General features: G+C 36.5%; 1 protein-coding gene across 6 annotated transcripts in view; it reads right to left on the bottom strand.

Moving 5' to 3' along the window:
* svep1 (sushi, von Willebrand factor type A, EGF and pentraxin domain containing 1) overlaps window positions 1–19,127 on the bottom strand; it is a 105,905-nt gene that overhangs the window by 57,825 nt on the left and 28,953 nt on the right. For 5 of the 6 annotated variants that reach the window (XR_012383277.1, XM_690650.10, XM_021477789.2 and 2 more), the window contains exons 4-6: window positions 2,127–2,285; window positions 1,828–2,007; window positions 859–1,038 (exon numbers count right to left, since the gene is read on the bottom strand). Coding sequence is in view for 4 of the 6 variants with exons in the window: in XM_690650.10 (XP_695742.6) it covers window positions 859–1,038; window positions 1,828–2,007; window positions 2,127–2,285 (519 nt within the window). In the remaining 2 variants the exon portion in view is untranslated. Of the gene's footprint in view, window positions 1–858; window positions 1,039–1,827; window positions 2,008–2,126; window positions 2,286–19,127 lie in introns of those variants that run through there. The other variant, XM_073908389.1, reaches the window with a different exon arrangement.

The raw sequence follows: 19,127 nt of genomic DNA, 5'->3' as shown, positions 1-19,127 counted from the left end.
TTTGACGATGATTGATAATCCTAGTACACTGAACAGACCTTTTATTCCTGGTTACTTTGCGCACATCCTGTCTTGTTGATATGATTAAACGAATTACTACAGAGACAGGTTAATACGCAGCTGTCAATCAATATTGGTGGGTAGGGGGGAAATCGCACTCCTACGTCAAGATGCGGTCGCTCTGAAAACTGATCCAATTGGTCCACCATTATTATGTTGTTAAATTAAACAAAAGGACTGGGTGTGTGTTTGTCACCCCAATATACCTACACATATGTCTGTCCAAACAGCTTAAAAAGTAGATTTTTCTACGTTAATACAGAGAATTATTTCGCTTTGATCTGTATTTTAAATAATGATGTTAATAATTAAAATGATAGATAATATAAACATCAGTTTAAACACCTCTATAATGGTTCATTCTATTGTGAATGCATAATCAGTCTATACAAGATAAAATTCATTCAACAGTCTGAAACCGGCAGATCAAAACCACCAATGGACATCGTAAGTATTCACACAACTGTTTTCTCATAAATAAGGTGTTTGTTTCTACATATGGCCTAAAAGTAAACTCAAATTAGATACATAATTTCTATATTTTATATTTGACCTACAACAGTGTATTAGTGAATAGCTAATCAGAGGACCCTGTAGGTCAGAATACATTTAATATCCTGCAAAACACTGAAAACTAAAGTACGTTATTATTAAATTGGATGTATTTTAAATAAATATATAACTTTGAGTTCTGTTGTCATTAGGGATCAGTTTCTTTTTAATTCCCACCATTACTGTGTATTGTGCAGACATTTGCTTCCCACATAAACACAAACTCGCACAGAGCTGTTATCTTACCGACACAGCGGGGTTGTGGTCCGCTCCACTGCGAGTTGGCCAGACAGGTTATTCTGGCTCTGCCTTGCAGCCTGTAGCCCTGTTCACAGCGTACCAAACACTCCAGCCTATATGGGGCGCTGCGCTCACTGCAGTTCAGCATCCCATGATGTGGAGGAGACAGATCTGGGCAAGAGCGAACTACGGGAAAATACCACACACACCAGACAAGGGTTGAAGAATCAAGGCTAGTCCTATATTATTAAAACGTTGCTGTATTGGACAAACTTTAAATGATTCCATGAAACAACACTCAACTAAAAACGAACATCTGGAGAGAAACAAAAAAAAAGATGGACAGACTTGAGAAGAAGAAAGATTTTAAGAGGAAAAGAGGCTGGTAGCTGAGTCTGTGGTTAGGACTTTGAGACCTGTAATTTATTTCCAAACAAAGACAAACCAAAATATTGTTATTTCAGGGCTGAGGTCACAACTCTTAACAGGTCAACTGGCATACATGCATCTGTCTGGGTGTGTGATTTGATATGTGTGTGTGCATTTATACATATTGCATTCATTTATCGGTGTGTTGCAGTGTGTAAGCACTCACATAGTTGGCAAAGAATTCAGGTTTACTTTCCAGCTATCTAAACACAAACCAACTCAGAGCGCTGCAGGCTGACAGGAAGAGAAATAGCTTTATGAGCCCCGCTGCACAAACGCGTACATGCACATAGGCTGCAGTATATTAGCATTTCTGGGGGTGATGAAACATATGGAGGAACTAAAGGCCCTTTGAGCTTCTAATTGTGTAACACATAAACTGACAATAAAACCAATATGCTTTCCGTTTAAATGGAATTAGAGGTATTAGGAAAACAGAGCATTAGAGCAAGGACGGGGATGAATGAATGCAACAATGAGGAAAAGAAATGAAAAATAAACCAGTTTGTTTCTGTTAATGTCATAACCCCGCCCTTTCTTTCTCACTTCTGCAGCTTGGTTGAACTCCTGACCAGGTCCCGTCCGGCTGGCAGAGTCTGATCCCGTCTCCCTGCAGGTCAAATCCTGGGAGACAGCGCACCCCACATGCAGAGTTAAACTGATTATTGCACACATTTTGGATGAAGAAGCCATTCTCTGGTGGGGAGAGAACCGGACAGACCACCGCTGCAGTAGGGAGAATGGAGAATGAAAGAATGGGTGAGTCAAATGATTACAATCAGATTCGTATAAACATTAATATCAGCAGAGACATGTTTATAGAAATACAGCAGACAGATTAGTACCTTGGCATGTGTTGTTGTGTGGTCTGTAGCCTTCCAAACACACACAGTCTGATATATCTGTGCTACCAGGTCTGGATGTGTGATGAGGGTCCGGGCAGGGCAGGCAGGTACTCGCACCTCCAGCAACTGCTTCAGGTTTATATGTGGCAGAAGGACAAGCTAAGAAAGAGAAAAAAATATCAATTAAAAAGTATGAATGAAACTTTTTGGGCATTCATTTTTAAATTAATTTCTGAATGTTTTCTATTAGATATTGAGCCATGCCCCCTAGTAGCATTACTTGGACTTAACCCTACAAATGTTTCCTTGTCGTATACATAATCAAATGCACTCGCCTTCTGTTTAATAACTGCTAAAAGGCTTATAACACTGAACTGGAAAATCCTTCCACCACCCAGTTATGTACATTGGATGCATGATCTGATGCAGTCTATGCAAATAGAAAAGATTAGGTATACAGTTTGCGGTAATACTGAAAATTTGACACTATTTGGCAACCCTTTCTCTTACATTTTAAAAATAAATAAAAAGTACAAAATTATATATATATATATATATATATATATATATATATATATATATATATATATATATATATATATATATATATATATATATATATACACACATATAATTTTGTATGTTGTACTTTTTGTTTTGAATATTTGTATTTATATATTTTTCTATATTGTTGTAAGGCCTAATATGTGTTACTTTTATCGATAAGTGTTATTTTACTTTTATTTATTATCTTGTAATATTATCTTATTACATGTACAGTTTAAGTTAGAATTATAAATCCCCCTTTGATTTTTTTTCTTCTCTTTTTAATATTTGCCAAATGTTGTTTAACAGAGCAAGGAAATTTTCACAATATATCTGATAATATGTTTTCTTCTGGAGAAAGTCTTCTGGAGAAAGCAGTTTTTAATTTTTCTAAAAAAACATTTATTAGCTTTTTCTTTTTTCCATAGTCTACAGAATAGGCCATCGTTATACAATACCTTTCTAATTACCATAAGCTGGCAAGTTAAATTAGTTAACCTAGTTAAGACTATAAATGTAACTTTAAGCTGTATAGAAGTGTCTTGCAAAATGTTTAGTAAAATATTATTTACTGTCATCATGGCAAAGATAAAATATAATATACACACATTTCTAAACATAATAGTTTTAATAATTCTTTTCTAATAACTGATTTATTTTATCGTTACCATTATCATGCCATCGATTCGGCAATTCGATATCTCGTTGCATCATGGTGCATTGACGATGCTTTCCATACAAAGTGTTATATTTTGAGGGAAGGCTATAACAAGCTGTCTGTATAAACACACAAACACACAGCACCACACTGTCTCTCATTCACACACATACACAAACATAGACATCACCAAACAAACAAACAAACAAACAAACAAACACACACACACACACACACACACACAACACAAACACACACACAACACAAACACACACACACACACACTTAAGCCCTCCAGGAGAGCTCGCACTAAGTGGAGCAAAAAAAAGAAGAAAAAAAAAACACACACACACACACACACACACACACACACACACACACACACACACACACACACAAAAAAGAAGCCCTTTTCCAATGGTCCCTTACTGAGAGCTCCACTCTGCGCGAGCTCTCCCGGCTAAACGCAGTGAGCAGTGGTCGTAATGTCGAGCGAAAAGAAAAAAAAATGACAGCTGTGAAACATAATCAGCTTTGTCTTTTTGTAAAAAACACACTTTAGATCTTTTTAGGTAAGAGGTTTTTGAGTTATTGACGTCTATCACAGAATGTGTCAGCATTATTGAAAACAAAACCAACTTAACTGCGCTCATTTCTGGCGTCCCCCAGGATGTACAGCGTCCTTAGCATTTGCCTATACTGCCTATGCCACAGGCCGGCCCGGACTTGGCTCCTGAGTGTTGTAAATACTGGCGGTCAACTCCCTCGCGACAGAGCGCATAGGAGATAAATGACATCAGTACATAATAACCGGTTACAATTATTACTGAACCGATACCTAATTGTCCGTGTCTGCATCGCGGTGCACCTAAAAAACAATTAATTTCGACACCCCTAATATATATATATATATATATATATATATATATATATATATACATATATACATATATATATATATATATATATATATATATATATATATATATATATATATATATATATATATATATATATATAAAACTGAGCCAACACATATTTGTAATTCAGCATGTGAAATTAACAATTTTAAAGAGGTTAAATATGTAATAATTAGATTACAAACCATACCAGTAGTCTACCAGTAGTGCAGTGCATGCACTATTTTGTGCTTCTAAATAGCTGTATGTAAATTTCTGTTTCATCTGATGCAAACAAATTGCTTATCATTGCAAATCTCGTCACACATCATGTTGTTAGAACTCGGGGTTACAATGTAACCAGCTCACCTAATGTTTATGTTTGTAATATTTATATTATTTGCTCATTAATAACCACATGGTGAAACTCTGAATTTTCATCTCATTTCGGAGGCTGCTACTGTCCATTTCTGCTAATGTCCACCAGAGGTCGCATTTTTAGTCGTAGATACATACTTTAAGAGCCTTACTGACTGAATGAGTGAAAGAAACATGCTGTTTTCCACCAAGGCAACCCAGGGTGCTAAAAAAAAAATGGCTAAACTGGCATTGGGGTGGTTGAAGAGATCAAAACAAAGACAGCGCTCCAGCACGGAACGCGCATTTTCAAAGCAGAATATCTGACTTCAGCATTATTTTTCAGATAAACAAGAATGTTCACAGACATATTGGGGTATTTTTATGCTTTAGAAGAGTCAAAAACTTTAAGTCAGCCTAATTAATTAATTTAACACTAACTGCAAACCCTTGTGATAAGATGCTGTATCAGATAGCATGTAATTGAACTGAAAGACTTCCCCGCTCTAACTTCCATTGCCTCAACAACCCATACAGTATGTTTCGGAGGTTAAGACAAGATTCATTAAATTCCTAGAGTATTTTCCAGGCAATTTAGTAAAGTAACTGATGTGTTTTTTACTGGAACAATTTTGGACGAAACACCTAAAAACCTCCCCACGTAAGCTCATGTAAAATATCAAAGACATTTCACTTATCTAGGGAGAAACAACCCAGACATTCTTTATCAACAGCTGCTCCGTACAGTCAGCCAGACATCTAAACTTAGTCAAAGTGCAGAAAAACCTCAGCTGGAGCTTAAATTAAGCTAACGTGTCACTTCGTCCATCATTTCAAAAGCAGTCACTCCTTCTTTCCCCTCTCTCAGTCTATTTCTCATTCTCTTTTTCAGTGATCCCGACCGCCGAAAGTCATCAAGACAGACTCTCCACGCAATTCAACAACAAACCCCCAACCAGCGTAACAAATTTCCATTTGCAGATGTTGTTGATATTAGTGACGGACCCCCGTCCATCATTGAGCTGACAGCTCTAATGGCTAGACCGACAACCACCTTTTTGTTCCTTTGGTTACATAACATGTAATATGCAGAAGTACTGTAAATAACACTTCCACCAAGTATCCATGGCATCATTTCTGGTTTCATTTAAGTAATTTTTCATGCAAATAACACCCAGCTGCTTCTGAAACGGTTGCAGTACTGTGCTATTCTGCATTTTGATGGGGAGAGACAACTTCTATAAACTGGTGCTGATGGGTGGCCATCCGCTCTGAAACAATGGGCCCAGAAAGACGGTCAGTCGGGCACAGGCCAAACAAGCAGAGAGAAAGAAAAGCTAGCAAGTACGAATACACAAGAGACAAGCAGATGGTGGAATTTATGTAAGAAGAATTGAAATAAACAAAGAGAGATTGACAGTGAAACTGAGACAGGAAGAGTGAAGTAAACAGACAGATGGCGATAAAGAATGTAAGTGGGAATACAACTAAAACCAATGTCAAAGAAAAAAAAAGCATCTGTGCTCAAGTGAGAGAAACAGACACACAGACGGATGGAATAAGTTAGATAGGAGAAATCATGGAGCTGGAAAGATGATCTGTTTCCATTCTCAAAACAAAAAAAAAGTCCTGGGAAAAAAATATTAGGCTATTGCTTCTGAAATTTCCACACCTTTACGCACATGCCATGATATTTTAATGTGTCTATTGAAGACATTTTGTCGCTTATCCAAAAGGCTTTTAGGAGCTGTCTGACTGCTGCAATTCCCCTGCAACTAGCAGCTGATGAAGTCATTGAGATGGGTGGTGAAACATCTTTATTGGAAAGTTGAGTTGCTTGCGAATACATTCACCAGACATTTTTACGCTGACCTGATTTAAAGAAAGTATTCACAGTCACTACGGTTATTGAACAGAAAGTTAGCAAAACTATACTATTTTGTTACATCTAATAAACTTTAGTGTAAATCAACCAAGCAAACAACTACGACATCAAAAAAACACAATGTACAAAATTGTGCAGAGCTTCAGGTTAAAGAGTCATGAAACTGAATAAATGAAGACAGTGTTCAACTGTTTCACATTGGTGTCTCTCAATTAACCACAAGAGTAAATATCATTTTCCTCAGACTCAGAGTTAATGCTTTGCCTAATTGTTCAGAACACCATTCATTCAATTCCTGTGCAGTCAATGCAGGCAGTAAATGAGAGATGTGTTAATGTAAAGGGAAGGGGTTCTCAAACTCGCTCCTGGAGGTCCAGTGTCCTGCAGATTTTAGCTCGAACTTGCCAACACCTTTGCAATGTTTCTAGAAAGCCTAGTAAGAGTTTGATTAGCTAGCCCTGATGTGTCTAAACGAATCCGCTTTACCCCTCTGATGACACGTACAATCTCTGGAGAATGTCAACCACTGTATTTCTGCAGACTGTTTTTATAAAGTGTGATTATAAAATAATTTAATTTATTAATGTTTACCATTAGAGGCGGACTATATTCAAACATTGTTGCCCCACAACTTTGTTTAAACCTCTTATAAAAGTGATTTTTGCAAAAGAGGTCCCCTTTAAAGGATGAGTTACACCAGTGGTGCCCAAACTCCTGGTGGGCAGGTAAGCTACAGCAGAGTTTAGCTCCAACCCTAATTAGACACACCTGAACCAGTAAATCAAGCTCTAACTGGGTATACTAGTATCTTCCTGGCAGGTGCGTTAAATTAGGTTGGAGTAAAATTCTGCAGGACACCGGCATGTCAACCACGTCACACTTTACAAAATCAAGTCTGCACTGTTTATGTTTTCTAATTGAATCACACTTTTGACGTGTATAGGGGACACATGAAACCTTGTTGTGTGAAAAAAAACAGACCTTGACAAATGCCTTTTAAACCATTCCAAAGTCAACAGCTAACATTAGAACGCTTGCATGTGTTTGAGGTGGAACGTTTAGCTCTGCTCTGCGTCAGGTTGTGACAGGATAAGCTAGCCTTTGATAATCATGTGGCACAAACTTTAGCTATTTTTTTTTTTTACAGTTTTATAATGGCAATTTCATATTTCATACTTCAAAGTCTAAAACATTTGAATAGCTGTTTTCCTGCTGCATAATTCAAAAGCCTGAGGTGATAAGTTAAAAAGCATTCATCTTTCCGGAAACAATGAAAGAGAGAGGAATAGAGACCCAACAACCCAACATATGGACAAGAACTTATTGACCAAGAAAGGATGTGAGTAAAAGGAGAGAGTGAACTGGGGGAAGGAGGAGGTTTACAATGCTAACATGTCTTTAGCATGTCAAACAATTGAGTAATTGTGGAAGATTGGTTTATTTTGAATGTCTGGTGAAGTTGTAAATGCCAAAGTAACATGTATTTCCAGAATATGACAATTTTGTGTAGCCTAAACCGTAGCATTTTGAATAATGCTAGACAAAATAGACAAAACTATAAACAAAACTAAAGACAAATGAATCTAGCACATATGAATGACATTTATCCAAATTCAACATGTCTAAAACATGGACAAAGATGTCTGTGAATCAAAGAAAGTGCAGACACTGGCTAATTCTAGAGTTGAAACCACATCACAGGACCAACTAGAATTGTACCAAACAATTTCAGTCCTGTCTGCTTTCAGTGGCATAGAGAATAAACAACTTAATCACGCCATGTTGGGCTTCTTGTAAAAGATACTTCAAAACAAACATTCTCTAAAATCAGGACAGTACTCACACTACCCAAAAGCAGCTTTTGAAAAAGAGATAGAAGAGAAAATGTATTTATCTGCCTGTGCAAGTTTAACATAAAATTACAATACTAAACAGTATTTCTCATCTACAAACCACAGGATTCAACACACGCACCTTATAAACTATTGGAAATAACCCTTCTACATGACATCACCATTCAAGCTACCATTGGTTCACCACATTCTCCTTTTTTCAGCCACAAAAATGTCATTCTGCATGTTTATATGGATCTCATCCCTTCCCTTTGTTCTGGATTTGAACATGAGGTCAACCTCAAATGCAATTGTTATGCTTAGTGGAAATGAGACAAAAGATTTCCAGCTTTCCATCTCTGCATTCTGGATTAGAATGACCTTTTTATGGGGTCTGTTCTTCGTATGTGGATTAATCAATTAGCTGGATTTGGTTATTGACAATTTGACATGATCCAAGATCATTTCGTTCTTTAAAACTCATCCGAGAGTTGTTGTCATTGCAACAGTTCTGTTCAACAGTTCTCAAACGTGCTCAGGAGCAGGCTTATGCCATATAAACAGGATTAGGTTGTGTCTTTTTAAGCAAAGGTAATACTGAAAGCATGTACCAAATGCAGCTATTTTCTTACAGAATAGTTTTTTTACACTTAAGAAATAGTATATATATATATATATATATATATATATATATATATATATATATATTAGTTTTAAAAATATGTACTTAAAAAAACATATGCAATCTGCACTCTAAAAATAAAAGTACATAGACTGTCACAGAGTAGTTCTCCCCAAGGGGTTCAAAGAGAACTTGTATTAATATGGACTTTTTAGTAACAAACATGCACTATTTTAAGGTACCAACTTTAGTATAATTTGTGTATAATAATAGACATGCGCAATATTTGACAGTTTTTTTTAAAGGAATAATAATTCATGCAGTCATGCACATGTTGTTGCAGTCATTTGTGATTTTAACCTTTATTTATTTGTTGTTTGATTATTGAGTAATTAAGATCAATAATTTTATGCTGCATTATTCTGTGTCACGGATCAAAGGGTTTAGTGATATGGTATAGCTCCACCTACATTTCACATCAGTTCACCTGCTTAGGCTGATTCTCAGCTGATTCCGGCTGATTAGCCGCTGAACTCGGCATATACATCCTATTTTTGTTTTGTTTGATGTGGCTTTACACAGTCAATTGCCTTTTGGAATTATTTCCAATTTTAAAATTATCAAATGATATGGCATGCAGTGTGCATTTAATTGTGCTCACAAACCATTCACGTGGCCTCCATTTCCCAGGAGAGTGAAATTCTTATATACTTTTATCTATAAATACATTTGTTTTAAGATAACTTATTTATCAGTTATAATTTTTTTACAACTGTACTGCACTCCAAAAACCTTCAGATTGATTAGCTGTAGGCTATAGAACAGCCATCTGAAACATTAAACAGTGTTATGCTAGGATTTCATAATAAGCCTTGCATTTACTAACACAGACTACATTTAAAACATTTGGAAGTGATTCACTTTTTTCTCCTGTAGAAAAATGTCATAAGAACAATGCTTAGTGGCTAAATGCATTACAACAGTGTTTTTTAAAAGTCTAAACACTTTATTGATATAGAGTACAAACAAGCACATGTGGTCAGAACAAAAACAAGTCACAGGCGTTTCTCCCAAAGAAAACCCCATCTAAGCAAAATTTTAGCAGGTAGCTCCGCTCACCCTTTGCTTCTTTGGCCTTTTTTGGTTACACCCTGTTGGTGCGATAACGCACAAACAAAATGCCGATGGTTGGCCATGCCTACTTGTAGCTTCATTGGCGCTCTTCAGAAACCCATGGATGACGTCACGGATACTAAGTCCATATCACATTTCATATATTATATTATTGCGATAACAATAGTTTTACGATATATTGTGCAGTTGCTCTATTCATCTCTTGCCATATTTTATTAAATTAGTTCTTCTGTAATCATTTAGTTGAAACAGTCATTCTGTGTTATTCATTCATTCTTTTTATTTTCAGTTTAGTCGCCACAGTGGAATGAACCGCCAAATTATCCAGCATATGTTTTACGCAGCGGATGTCCTTCCAGCCAAAACCCAACACTAGGAAACACCCATACATTACAGACAATTTAGTTTATTTAATTTACCTATAGCACATGTCTTTGGACTTTTGGGGGCAACCAGAGCATCCAGAGGACAGGGAGAACATGCAAACTCCACACAGAACTGCCAACTGACCCAGCCAAGGCTCAAACCAGCGACCTTCTTGCTGTGAGTTGATTGTGCTACCCATTGAGCCACCGTGTTGCTCATTCTGTTTTGCCATCTAATATTCAAATAAACTCCACCAAGCTAGAAAATAGCTTTTTTTAAAGCTTGATGGAGTATGTTTGAATATTAGATGGCATGACACAGAATGACCAAAGGCTGCTAAACAAAGCTTTGAAATTTCTCCTATTACTTTTTTCTACGATTGTTCCATCACTTCCTCTTTATAAGGTATCTGTTGTGAGTAATCCTGTGGCAAAGGGAGTGAGGTTTGGAAGTAAAGAGCCATGTCTGCAGTGAATGACAGCATAGTCTTTACAGAGGGTTCAACGAGGGGCTTCTGAAGCACAAGCTCTGATGGACAGAAATGAAGGAGGACAGGATGAATCTGTCATATATATATAACAGTCATTTCATTCTTAATCTCTTTTTAAATAAACACACACACACACACACGCACACACACGCACACACACACACACACACACACACACACACACACACACACACACACACACACACACACACACAGATACAATTGATAAACTCAAACTAAAAGGTCACTCCTCGAGGGAGAGGCAGGAAATAATGACACGACAGCTGTTGGGAGGAGGTTAGAAACAGTAAAAATGACAGAAAACAAAGTAATAGGACATAAAGAGAGAAAAATATAGGATTGTCATTACAGAGTAAGTCTTTAAAGACGGGGCAGGTGTCGTAAAACACTTCCAATGGGATTTTTAATGGCAGTGAAGGAGAAATAGCGGGCAGAGAAACCATTACAGCATCCTGATCCGGTGTGAGACTCGCAGGTCATTTTCAATAACAGAACCAGCGCGAAATTAAATAAGACTGTTCGTGCCAGCGTGGGATAGTTGTTTTACACAACTCACATTTTGTAAATCTGTTTTTATAACTGGACTGACACAATGAGCTACTCTGTAATTGGCAAGGAAAATGGGGGAAATAAGTAAAAAAAAAAAATGAAAGAGAGAGAAATAGAAAATGGGGGAGGAACGTTTGCAAGGTTCGTAAGGTTCAGCTACTGACTCTTTTCACAAGATCCCATTTGTCACCCCACCTGCTGGAGGCTCTAATTGCAGCCAGTTTACAGTCAACACACACACGCATGATTCCTAACAAGTGAATTTATGGTCATGCACACACCCCTTGTATGCACGAGTGTCTATTTATGACCCAAAGTAACAGTTTCTTTATAAGATCACACAGTTTCTACAACCTATAAACTTGCCTCCTTTTTTCCAAAGGCATTAATCAACACAGTTTACCACACAGTGGCAGGCTGAGGAATTCTTAATTTGTCACTGAGGCATTAAGCTTTTCCAGAATGCAGCCGCTGACCTCAGACCGGCAGTCACTTCAAATATCTAACTATTACTCATTGCCACTGAAAGTGAAAAACGGACATAAGGTCAGAATAACAACGCAATGTCTCAATAACCAAGAGACCTTCGAAACCTCCACATGCCTGCCTTCCCAGAACAAACTAAAATCTTCACTGTAATTTGGTGTAGTTATAAAAAAAATAGAGGTGAACCCACTTGACTTTAATCTTCATGTCCCTTGGGATATTTTTGGCCAAGACGTCCTAGAAAACAGCACACAAAGAATTGAGCAACTATTGGCCTTAATCTGGAAAAGGAAATCCAGATAGTTTTCTGACTATTTCCATTGGAATTACTTTAGAAGTATTTTATGTATTTTTTGTAAGATTGCAATAGATGTTCAATTCATATGTTCTATATTTATTATACCATGCATGCAATCACAAATCCAAATACCGTGCAAATAAAGAATACAAAAACAGTAGAATGTCGTTGTGGACTGGAAGTTGTTGAAACAGAGGGCCTTATCATACACCCAGCGCAATAAGTCGCAGGATGTGTTTGGTGCGATTTGTGGACGCATGGGCATGCCAGTCTAAAAAATCATCTTTGCCAGTCTAAAAAAAGGAGGTGTGTTAAGGTGCATTGTTGGCGCATTGCTATTTTGAGGAACTGAAATAGACTGCACCACTGACCAACTGATAGCTGGTCTAAAGTCCAGTGCAGAGCACGTTAGTTATGTGCCTATGTGGGTCCAAACCCTTACCCGTACACACAGGATGTACAACAATACACAAATATCTCTACATATGAAAAGAATTCAAGGATTAAAATTTACAAAAATTTATATTTTCTGCAAAAATATAAAAACGACCTCCATGCCTATATTACCTCGGGGTTTTTTCACTTCATTCTTGACAATTTGTAAGTGTATAATGTTATTATAATTAGCAGTATTATTTATTATATGCATGTTTATATTTGAATTAAAACAAGTTTAGATTTGTCCACCTGTCGGGTTTTGTAGCCGTTTGCATCATCATATGGGGTATAATAATAGGATGTGTGTTTGGATATAACTCTTTGTTATTATTGTTCATTTATTCGTTTGCTGGAAATTGAATTTAGAAATAGTTTTGAAACAAATCTTTGTAGTTAACAAACAAAATTAAATATGCAGGTTAATGGATGTCTTCAGTGGAGTGTGTACAACACCGTTTCCTTATTCATGAAAGTAAGGGAGTAAAGTTGAGTAAAAGTAAAGCAAAGAGAAAGTAAAAGAGGCCAATTGGTGGAGCCTAGTTCTTTATTCTGGCTGCAGAAGGTCTGTTAAACTGTTTTCTTGCTAGTGAAGTGTTCAGTTTTTTTCAATTACAAAGTCTGCCCTTTAATAGCCAACTCGCAATGGCATGACGCAATTGACTCTTAAAGGGAATAGGAGATGAAACTCTGATTGGTTTAATGCAAAATATGCTCAAAACACATCCATAAACCATTAATAGAATATGCACAACACTGTTAGACCATGCGCTGGGTGCAAAGCATATTTTTCCGTCCTTAAAACAGCAAAAGTGGATTCGGATCCACTTTTGATTGAAATGCTTTTGTGCCATGTGCTTTAGACTTTGTGCTTAGATCATTAAAATACAGCCCAGAATATTGAGGGTGGGGTTGGGGACTTTATTTTGCATATAATTCCCTCAGCAAACTAACAGTAAGAAGGGCATAGTAAGGAATATTGTGACTGAAGTCATCAAACTGATGTCAACAGAAAAGGACCCCCATTCCAAACACCGAAGCTATTTGTCAGACTTTGATTGAAGATTACAAAACATTTTTTGATGAGTGGATGACCAGATTTATTGTTCACCTAAAGTGTTTAAGCATTTTTTTATATTTACCGTTTTAATTTTACACAGACTTTAATGCATACTCCATCCAACTCGTCACATTATATATCAAAATTTAGCGTATTAGGCCAAATCATCTGTGCAATGGACATGCTTGATATGCCAATAAGTTAATAAATGTGTGTTATCCCTTTCTAAGCACCAATAAACAACAAAGTGGGTAAACACTAACAAATGACTTGAATGAGGGCCATATTTGATCTGAATATACCAAACTACAAATCCACCAAAACAATCACAACACCACCAACCCCACTCCATTTACACCTGCATTACCAATATATACGACACAGAGCAGTTAATCAAATAATGCCAAGAGCAGTGCAGCATTTAATAACCCACACTGATAAAGCAGTCCAATCAAGGTTTGTTTAAAAAAAAATGACTTCATGCAAAACCGAGTTACAGGAAAAATCAATCAAACCATGAAAGTAATGAAAATAGTTGGCAAGCACAACTAATATAACATTCTCTGTAAACAGTAAAAAAATGGTTGGGGTCTGAGTGATTAGTTTCACACTTCATAGAGTCCTTGGAAAGATAAAACTACACCAAAACCTTTTTCCAGATTGTTTGCTGAAGCCCAGATTGGCTCTGCACTGCAGCAGAAATAAAAGGTCCCTAAAGCCAAACATGCATTACGGCGTCTCTTCTGACTTCATTGCTGGCTCTAAGATATTGAGGCAGGTAGGAAACCAGTGTGGGGAATTTTTTCTGTGAAAGGAAAATGGAAAAAATGATAAGGAGAGAGGGTGAGAAAAGAACATTTGAGATAAAAGAAGAAACATGTCCATGTGGCTTGCAGGTTAGAATGGTGAAAGAGTGATGAGGCATGAAAAATGAGGTGGAAAACAATGAGGCCTGGGAGAGATCTGATCTTTTCACCTTTGAATTTTGAAAAGGGAAGTTCACCTGGTAACTGGTGTGTGTGGTTTGAAGCGATCAGAGATACAAAAAGAGAGAGAGAGTGGAAAAAAGAAGTAAATTCTAAGTTGAAGGTCAAAAAGGTATCAGTAAAGCCGACTAAACTATGACATGCATCCTCAAAATTAGCATTACAGCTCAGTGGTCACATTACCACTATAAAACAGGGCTGTAACCATCATAGACAGAAGGTGGATAAGTGCCTCAAATAATTACAAGTGGCTAAACTGTTCGCTTTGTTACACAGTGTTCTGTCATGCTAAATCTCTGGACTCTGGACAGAACTCTCTGTTATTAAGATGACAGAAGTTTTAAAAGTTAAATTTTTTGGCTGGTCTGGTATAACAGCACTAACCACTGCAGTGCTTCCCACAGACTAAGTGTGGTTGCGCATATATATATATATATATATATATATATATATATATATATATATATATATATATATATATATATATATATATATATATATATATATATATATATATATACTATACTGTAATAACTGTAATAAAATTTTCTGAAGGCAGACAACCCTTCTGTATTTCGGTTTTGAAACATGCCGTGCTTATGCTTATTAAACAGTCAAAGCCTTTTGGAAAATGTATTTGTGGCAATAAGTTTAAATATTATGAGAGGCTGCCACAAATAAATCAATATATGGGTAGCACCGCAACCATAAGAATGAGAAAGCTAATCAAATTAAAGTAGGCAAACTTACTGATGTTGTCAATTTTTACCTCCCATTCAAAAAGTGTATTTTGATGACGCAATATGCTACCCATCAGATTTTGCTACCAGCATAAATTTTAAGTGGAGTAGTAGTTTGATATGAATCTGTAATATCGTCCTAACCTACCTAATCCCTAACCCCAACCTCAGAACCATTCAAATACAGTGTTGGTTGCATCTGATGGGTAAAAAAAAAATTGGGATACATTTTAGAGTGAAAATTCCAGTCTGGTGCATCAGTTTTAACATTTCATATCAAACTGCTATTTTACAGTAGAGAATTGCTAAACATTTTAAACTTGTGGTATCATTACTTGTGGCTTAAAATGTGGTATTACTGACAAGAGTCATGTAAACAAATGTGATTTTCAGTGCATTATGTAGACACAAGTGGCACAATGTGATCTGTTTAAATCAGTGAATGTGTTTACAAGGACATCAGAAATCAAATTATTTGCCTAAATCTGACAATAATATGATTAAGGTGTTTACATGAGTTGCTTTTTGAATGTTCCTTTCATGATCCCTTTTTACATGTTATAGCACATAATTCGATTAATGTCACTGTATCACCACAATATCCAAATTTTCTCTGGAGTTTCATGTAATTCTGGGTCTTTCATTTTTAATTTGTCGACTTTAACTGCAGTTTGGCACTTTCTCTTTTATTCAGGTAAATTTCATGCATGCCCCCCGTGACAAACAAGATATTGGATGTGAGTATGAACTGCAGAAAGAGTGTTGTTGTTATAGAATTTGATACCATACGCCGTATGGAGAAAAAACCTCTGCATTTCAGGTGTTTTTAATGGTGCGACTAAAATCAGCATACACTGCAAGTCTTAATTTGATTACTTTTTAGTTCAATTATGACTTTAGTCAGATAAGATAATCAAAAATAGCTGTTTACATGATAAACTCTTAATCAGAGTATTGTCTTAATCGTATTATAACCGGATTATTGTTGTCCATGTAAACATACTCGCTGAGTGTGTGTACACCAGACACCCCAACAATCATGCACCATTTTTTCAAAATTATTTCTGTTTATATTTGAAGTTGATCAAAATAGTTTTCCAAAATTGTACAAAAACAAGACTGGTGTTATTCTGTAGTTTTAGGACAACTTTGATGAAAGGTTTTGAACCAGTTTAGCTGACTATAGATAGCATTTTATATACTTTTTATATATTAAATATACTTCATATATATTTTTGCTTTAATGTTTTATCATTTTAAATATTACATTCCCAAACTGTTGAACGATACTTATTACAGCCACAGCAACCGTCTGAAATTAGACTGATAACTTGACTGCAGTCCAATTAGTCTACATAAAGGGACACGTCCCAAGACTAAATACGAAGATGTCTACAGCTGTTTAAGTCTGCCGAGCTGGGAGGATTGTGCTTAAGAAAATACTAGAATCAAAAGTTGGATACATATTGGGTTTCAGACTTGGAGAGGTATTAGACTGTAGAGTTGTTTACTGGAAGTCTGCCTGTCACCATGTCTGACGAATGTCTTCACTCTAACTGCAGCCCTCCAATCTTACCATCTAATATATCATAACCACCAAAGCGTCTCTTGATTTAAAACCAAATGCATGTTATTGCGAGCCGTCACACGTGCACAAAAGCATGGACAATTATACGCAACTAAACCTAAACCTAGCCAGAGTACATTTTTATTGCCTCTTGAGACCGTATGGGGGGTGTTTTTTACTCACAGGGTTCCAGGCGAGAAAAAAAGAGGTGAGAGACAGACACAGAGGGAGCAGAAGAAGGTCAAACACACACACACACAAAGAAAATACACGATTGCAACATTTCCTCACTCATTACCAAGCCAACATCTCCCAGATTCCTTCGACTTTCCTCTTTTCTGTGAGTTTTTCCTTGGATAGATTTATGTTTGTCTAGGGGCTCGCATGTGGAATCTAGGGCGTTCTGCTGAAGGTAAATATTTACGAGCCCCGATTTGAGGAAATAAAACAGCGTCTTTTCCCTTTGCTACCCTTGACCTTTGACAACCGGTCCCTGTCGCACACCAGCTGAGATGCATTATGTGTCCGCATCTATGGTGATGTATGAGATTAACCCAGAATGTGACACCGGATAAAATGTCAGGTCATTATAGCACCGCTGGAATGCTAAATCAAACAAAACACAACACATCTTCCCAAACGGCGTCCTTCATCTTTTCTTTATACTCGTTCATCCACGTCGCCCCGTGTTTTACTTTTGAAAAATGATGGCAAGAGGTCAGATCGAATGAAATGGCCTTTAGTTTTTTGTTACTAAGCTCTGTTCAGTATGTTTCAAGCTTTCCAGTAAACTCCATTGGTACATTTTTTTGAAATCTCTACAGATCAACAAAAGATTAAAACTTGACCTGTGGGAACACATTTGATCCAGGCTGTAACTTTTCTCCGCACAGAAGCAAAACAACACATTCAGCTGCTGATATTTGCCATTTTAAATCATGACCTTACCAGGGTCAGCTTTTTGTCCATCTGCTCTTTATGACATGATCTACTGCATTCATTATTAAAACAATCCTCCAACCAAGAAACCCTGGCCATCATTTTGTTTTTCCGGTGGCTTCCATAGAGAGAGCCAACCCCTTTCTGGCCCACCAAGACTTTCTATTCTGTCTTTAATTAAAGCATTCTGCTGCTAATTAACAGTCAGACAGAAATTAATGTGAGGAATGCTACTGCCTTGACAACATCTCTTTGCGATTCACAGCAGTGAGTTTATGGCTGTTGTTATCACATCCAAAATAAATACCACAAAGGAGACATATAGAGATAGACAAAAATCAGCCACTGACTTGTCAATTATTATTATGAATCTGGCAGACTATGGCGATTGTAGATAAATGCCAAAAGCACACTCATTATATCTCACTTTCAACCCATCACAGATCTTAAGTTTTCAAAAGATGTCTGATTGTATGAAGGGCCTGCAGATCAAAGGCCATGTTGTTGAGGTGCCTGTAGATTACAGTAATAATCACACACATACACTATCGTCATTGTGGCTGACTTCAAAAGGTTTATCACTATATTTTTAAGGGTTGTGTATTTAATGATATCATTGACAAGAAGTGTAGAAGAAAATGATCAAGAAAAAACAGAAGTATTTTTGGGAACAATCTTTTTTTAGCATTTTTCTTCAAGAGTCAGAAAATAAAATGCAGAAACATGTGTTGTTAGCTTTACCAGTGGCCATTCAGTGAACTATAGCAAGATTTAATTTTTAACAGAACTTTAAAAATTAGTTTAACTTTAACAGAGAATAAGTCATTTTGACAGTTTAAACTGAATTGGTTTTGAATTGGTTTGTAATTTAATAACTAATATTTTAAAGGTATGACCCTGTCATTGTTTGACAAGATCACCATATTGCCTGTACGCAGTGGCCTAGAAATATATGTGTAAAATTAACCTACAGTGTGTAAAAAACAGGAGGAATGAAAATCTTTTTTTTCTGTCTTTTATCTTTTTTGCCTTTTCTTTTTTGTCTTTACAGTTGTTGTTCCTTTTTGTATTGCTCTGTGTTGCTTTGAGGTCAAAATTAAATATAATATTTAAAAAATAATAAAAGCAATA

This window comes from Danio rerio, chromosome 7, assembly GCF_049306965.1.
Source record: "Danio rerio strain Tuebingen ecotype United States chromosome 7, GRCz12tu, whole genome shotgun sequence".
NCBI lineage: Eukaryota > Metazoa > Chordata > Actinopteri > Cypriniformes > Danionidae > Danio > Danio rerio.
The sequence above is the reverse complement of the archived record's forward strand: the minus strand, read 5'-3'. Positions and strand labels throughout refer to the sequence as shown.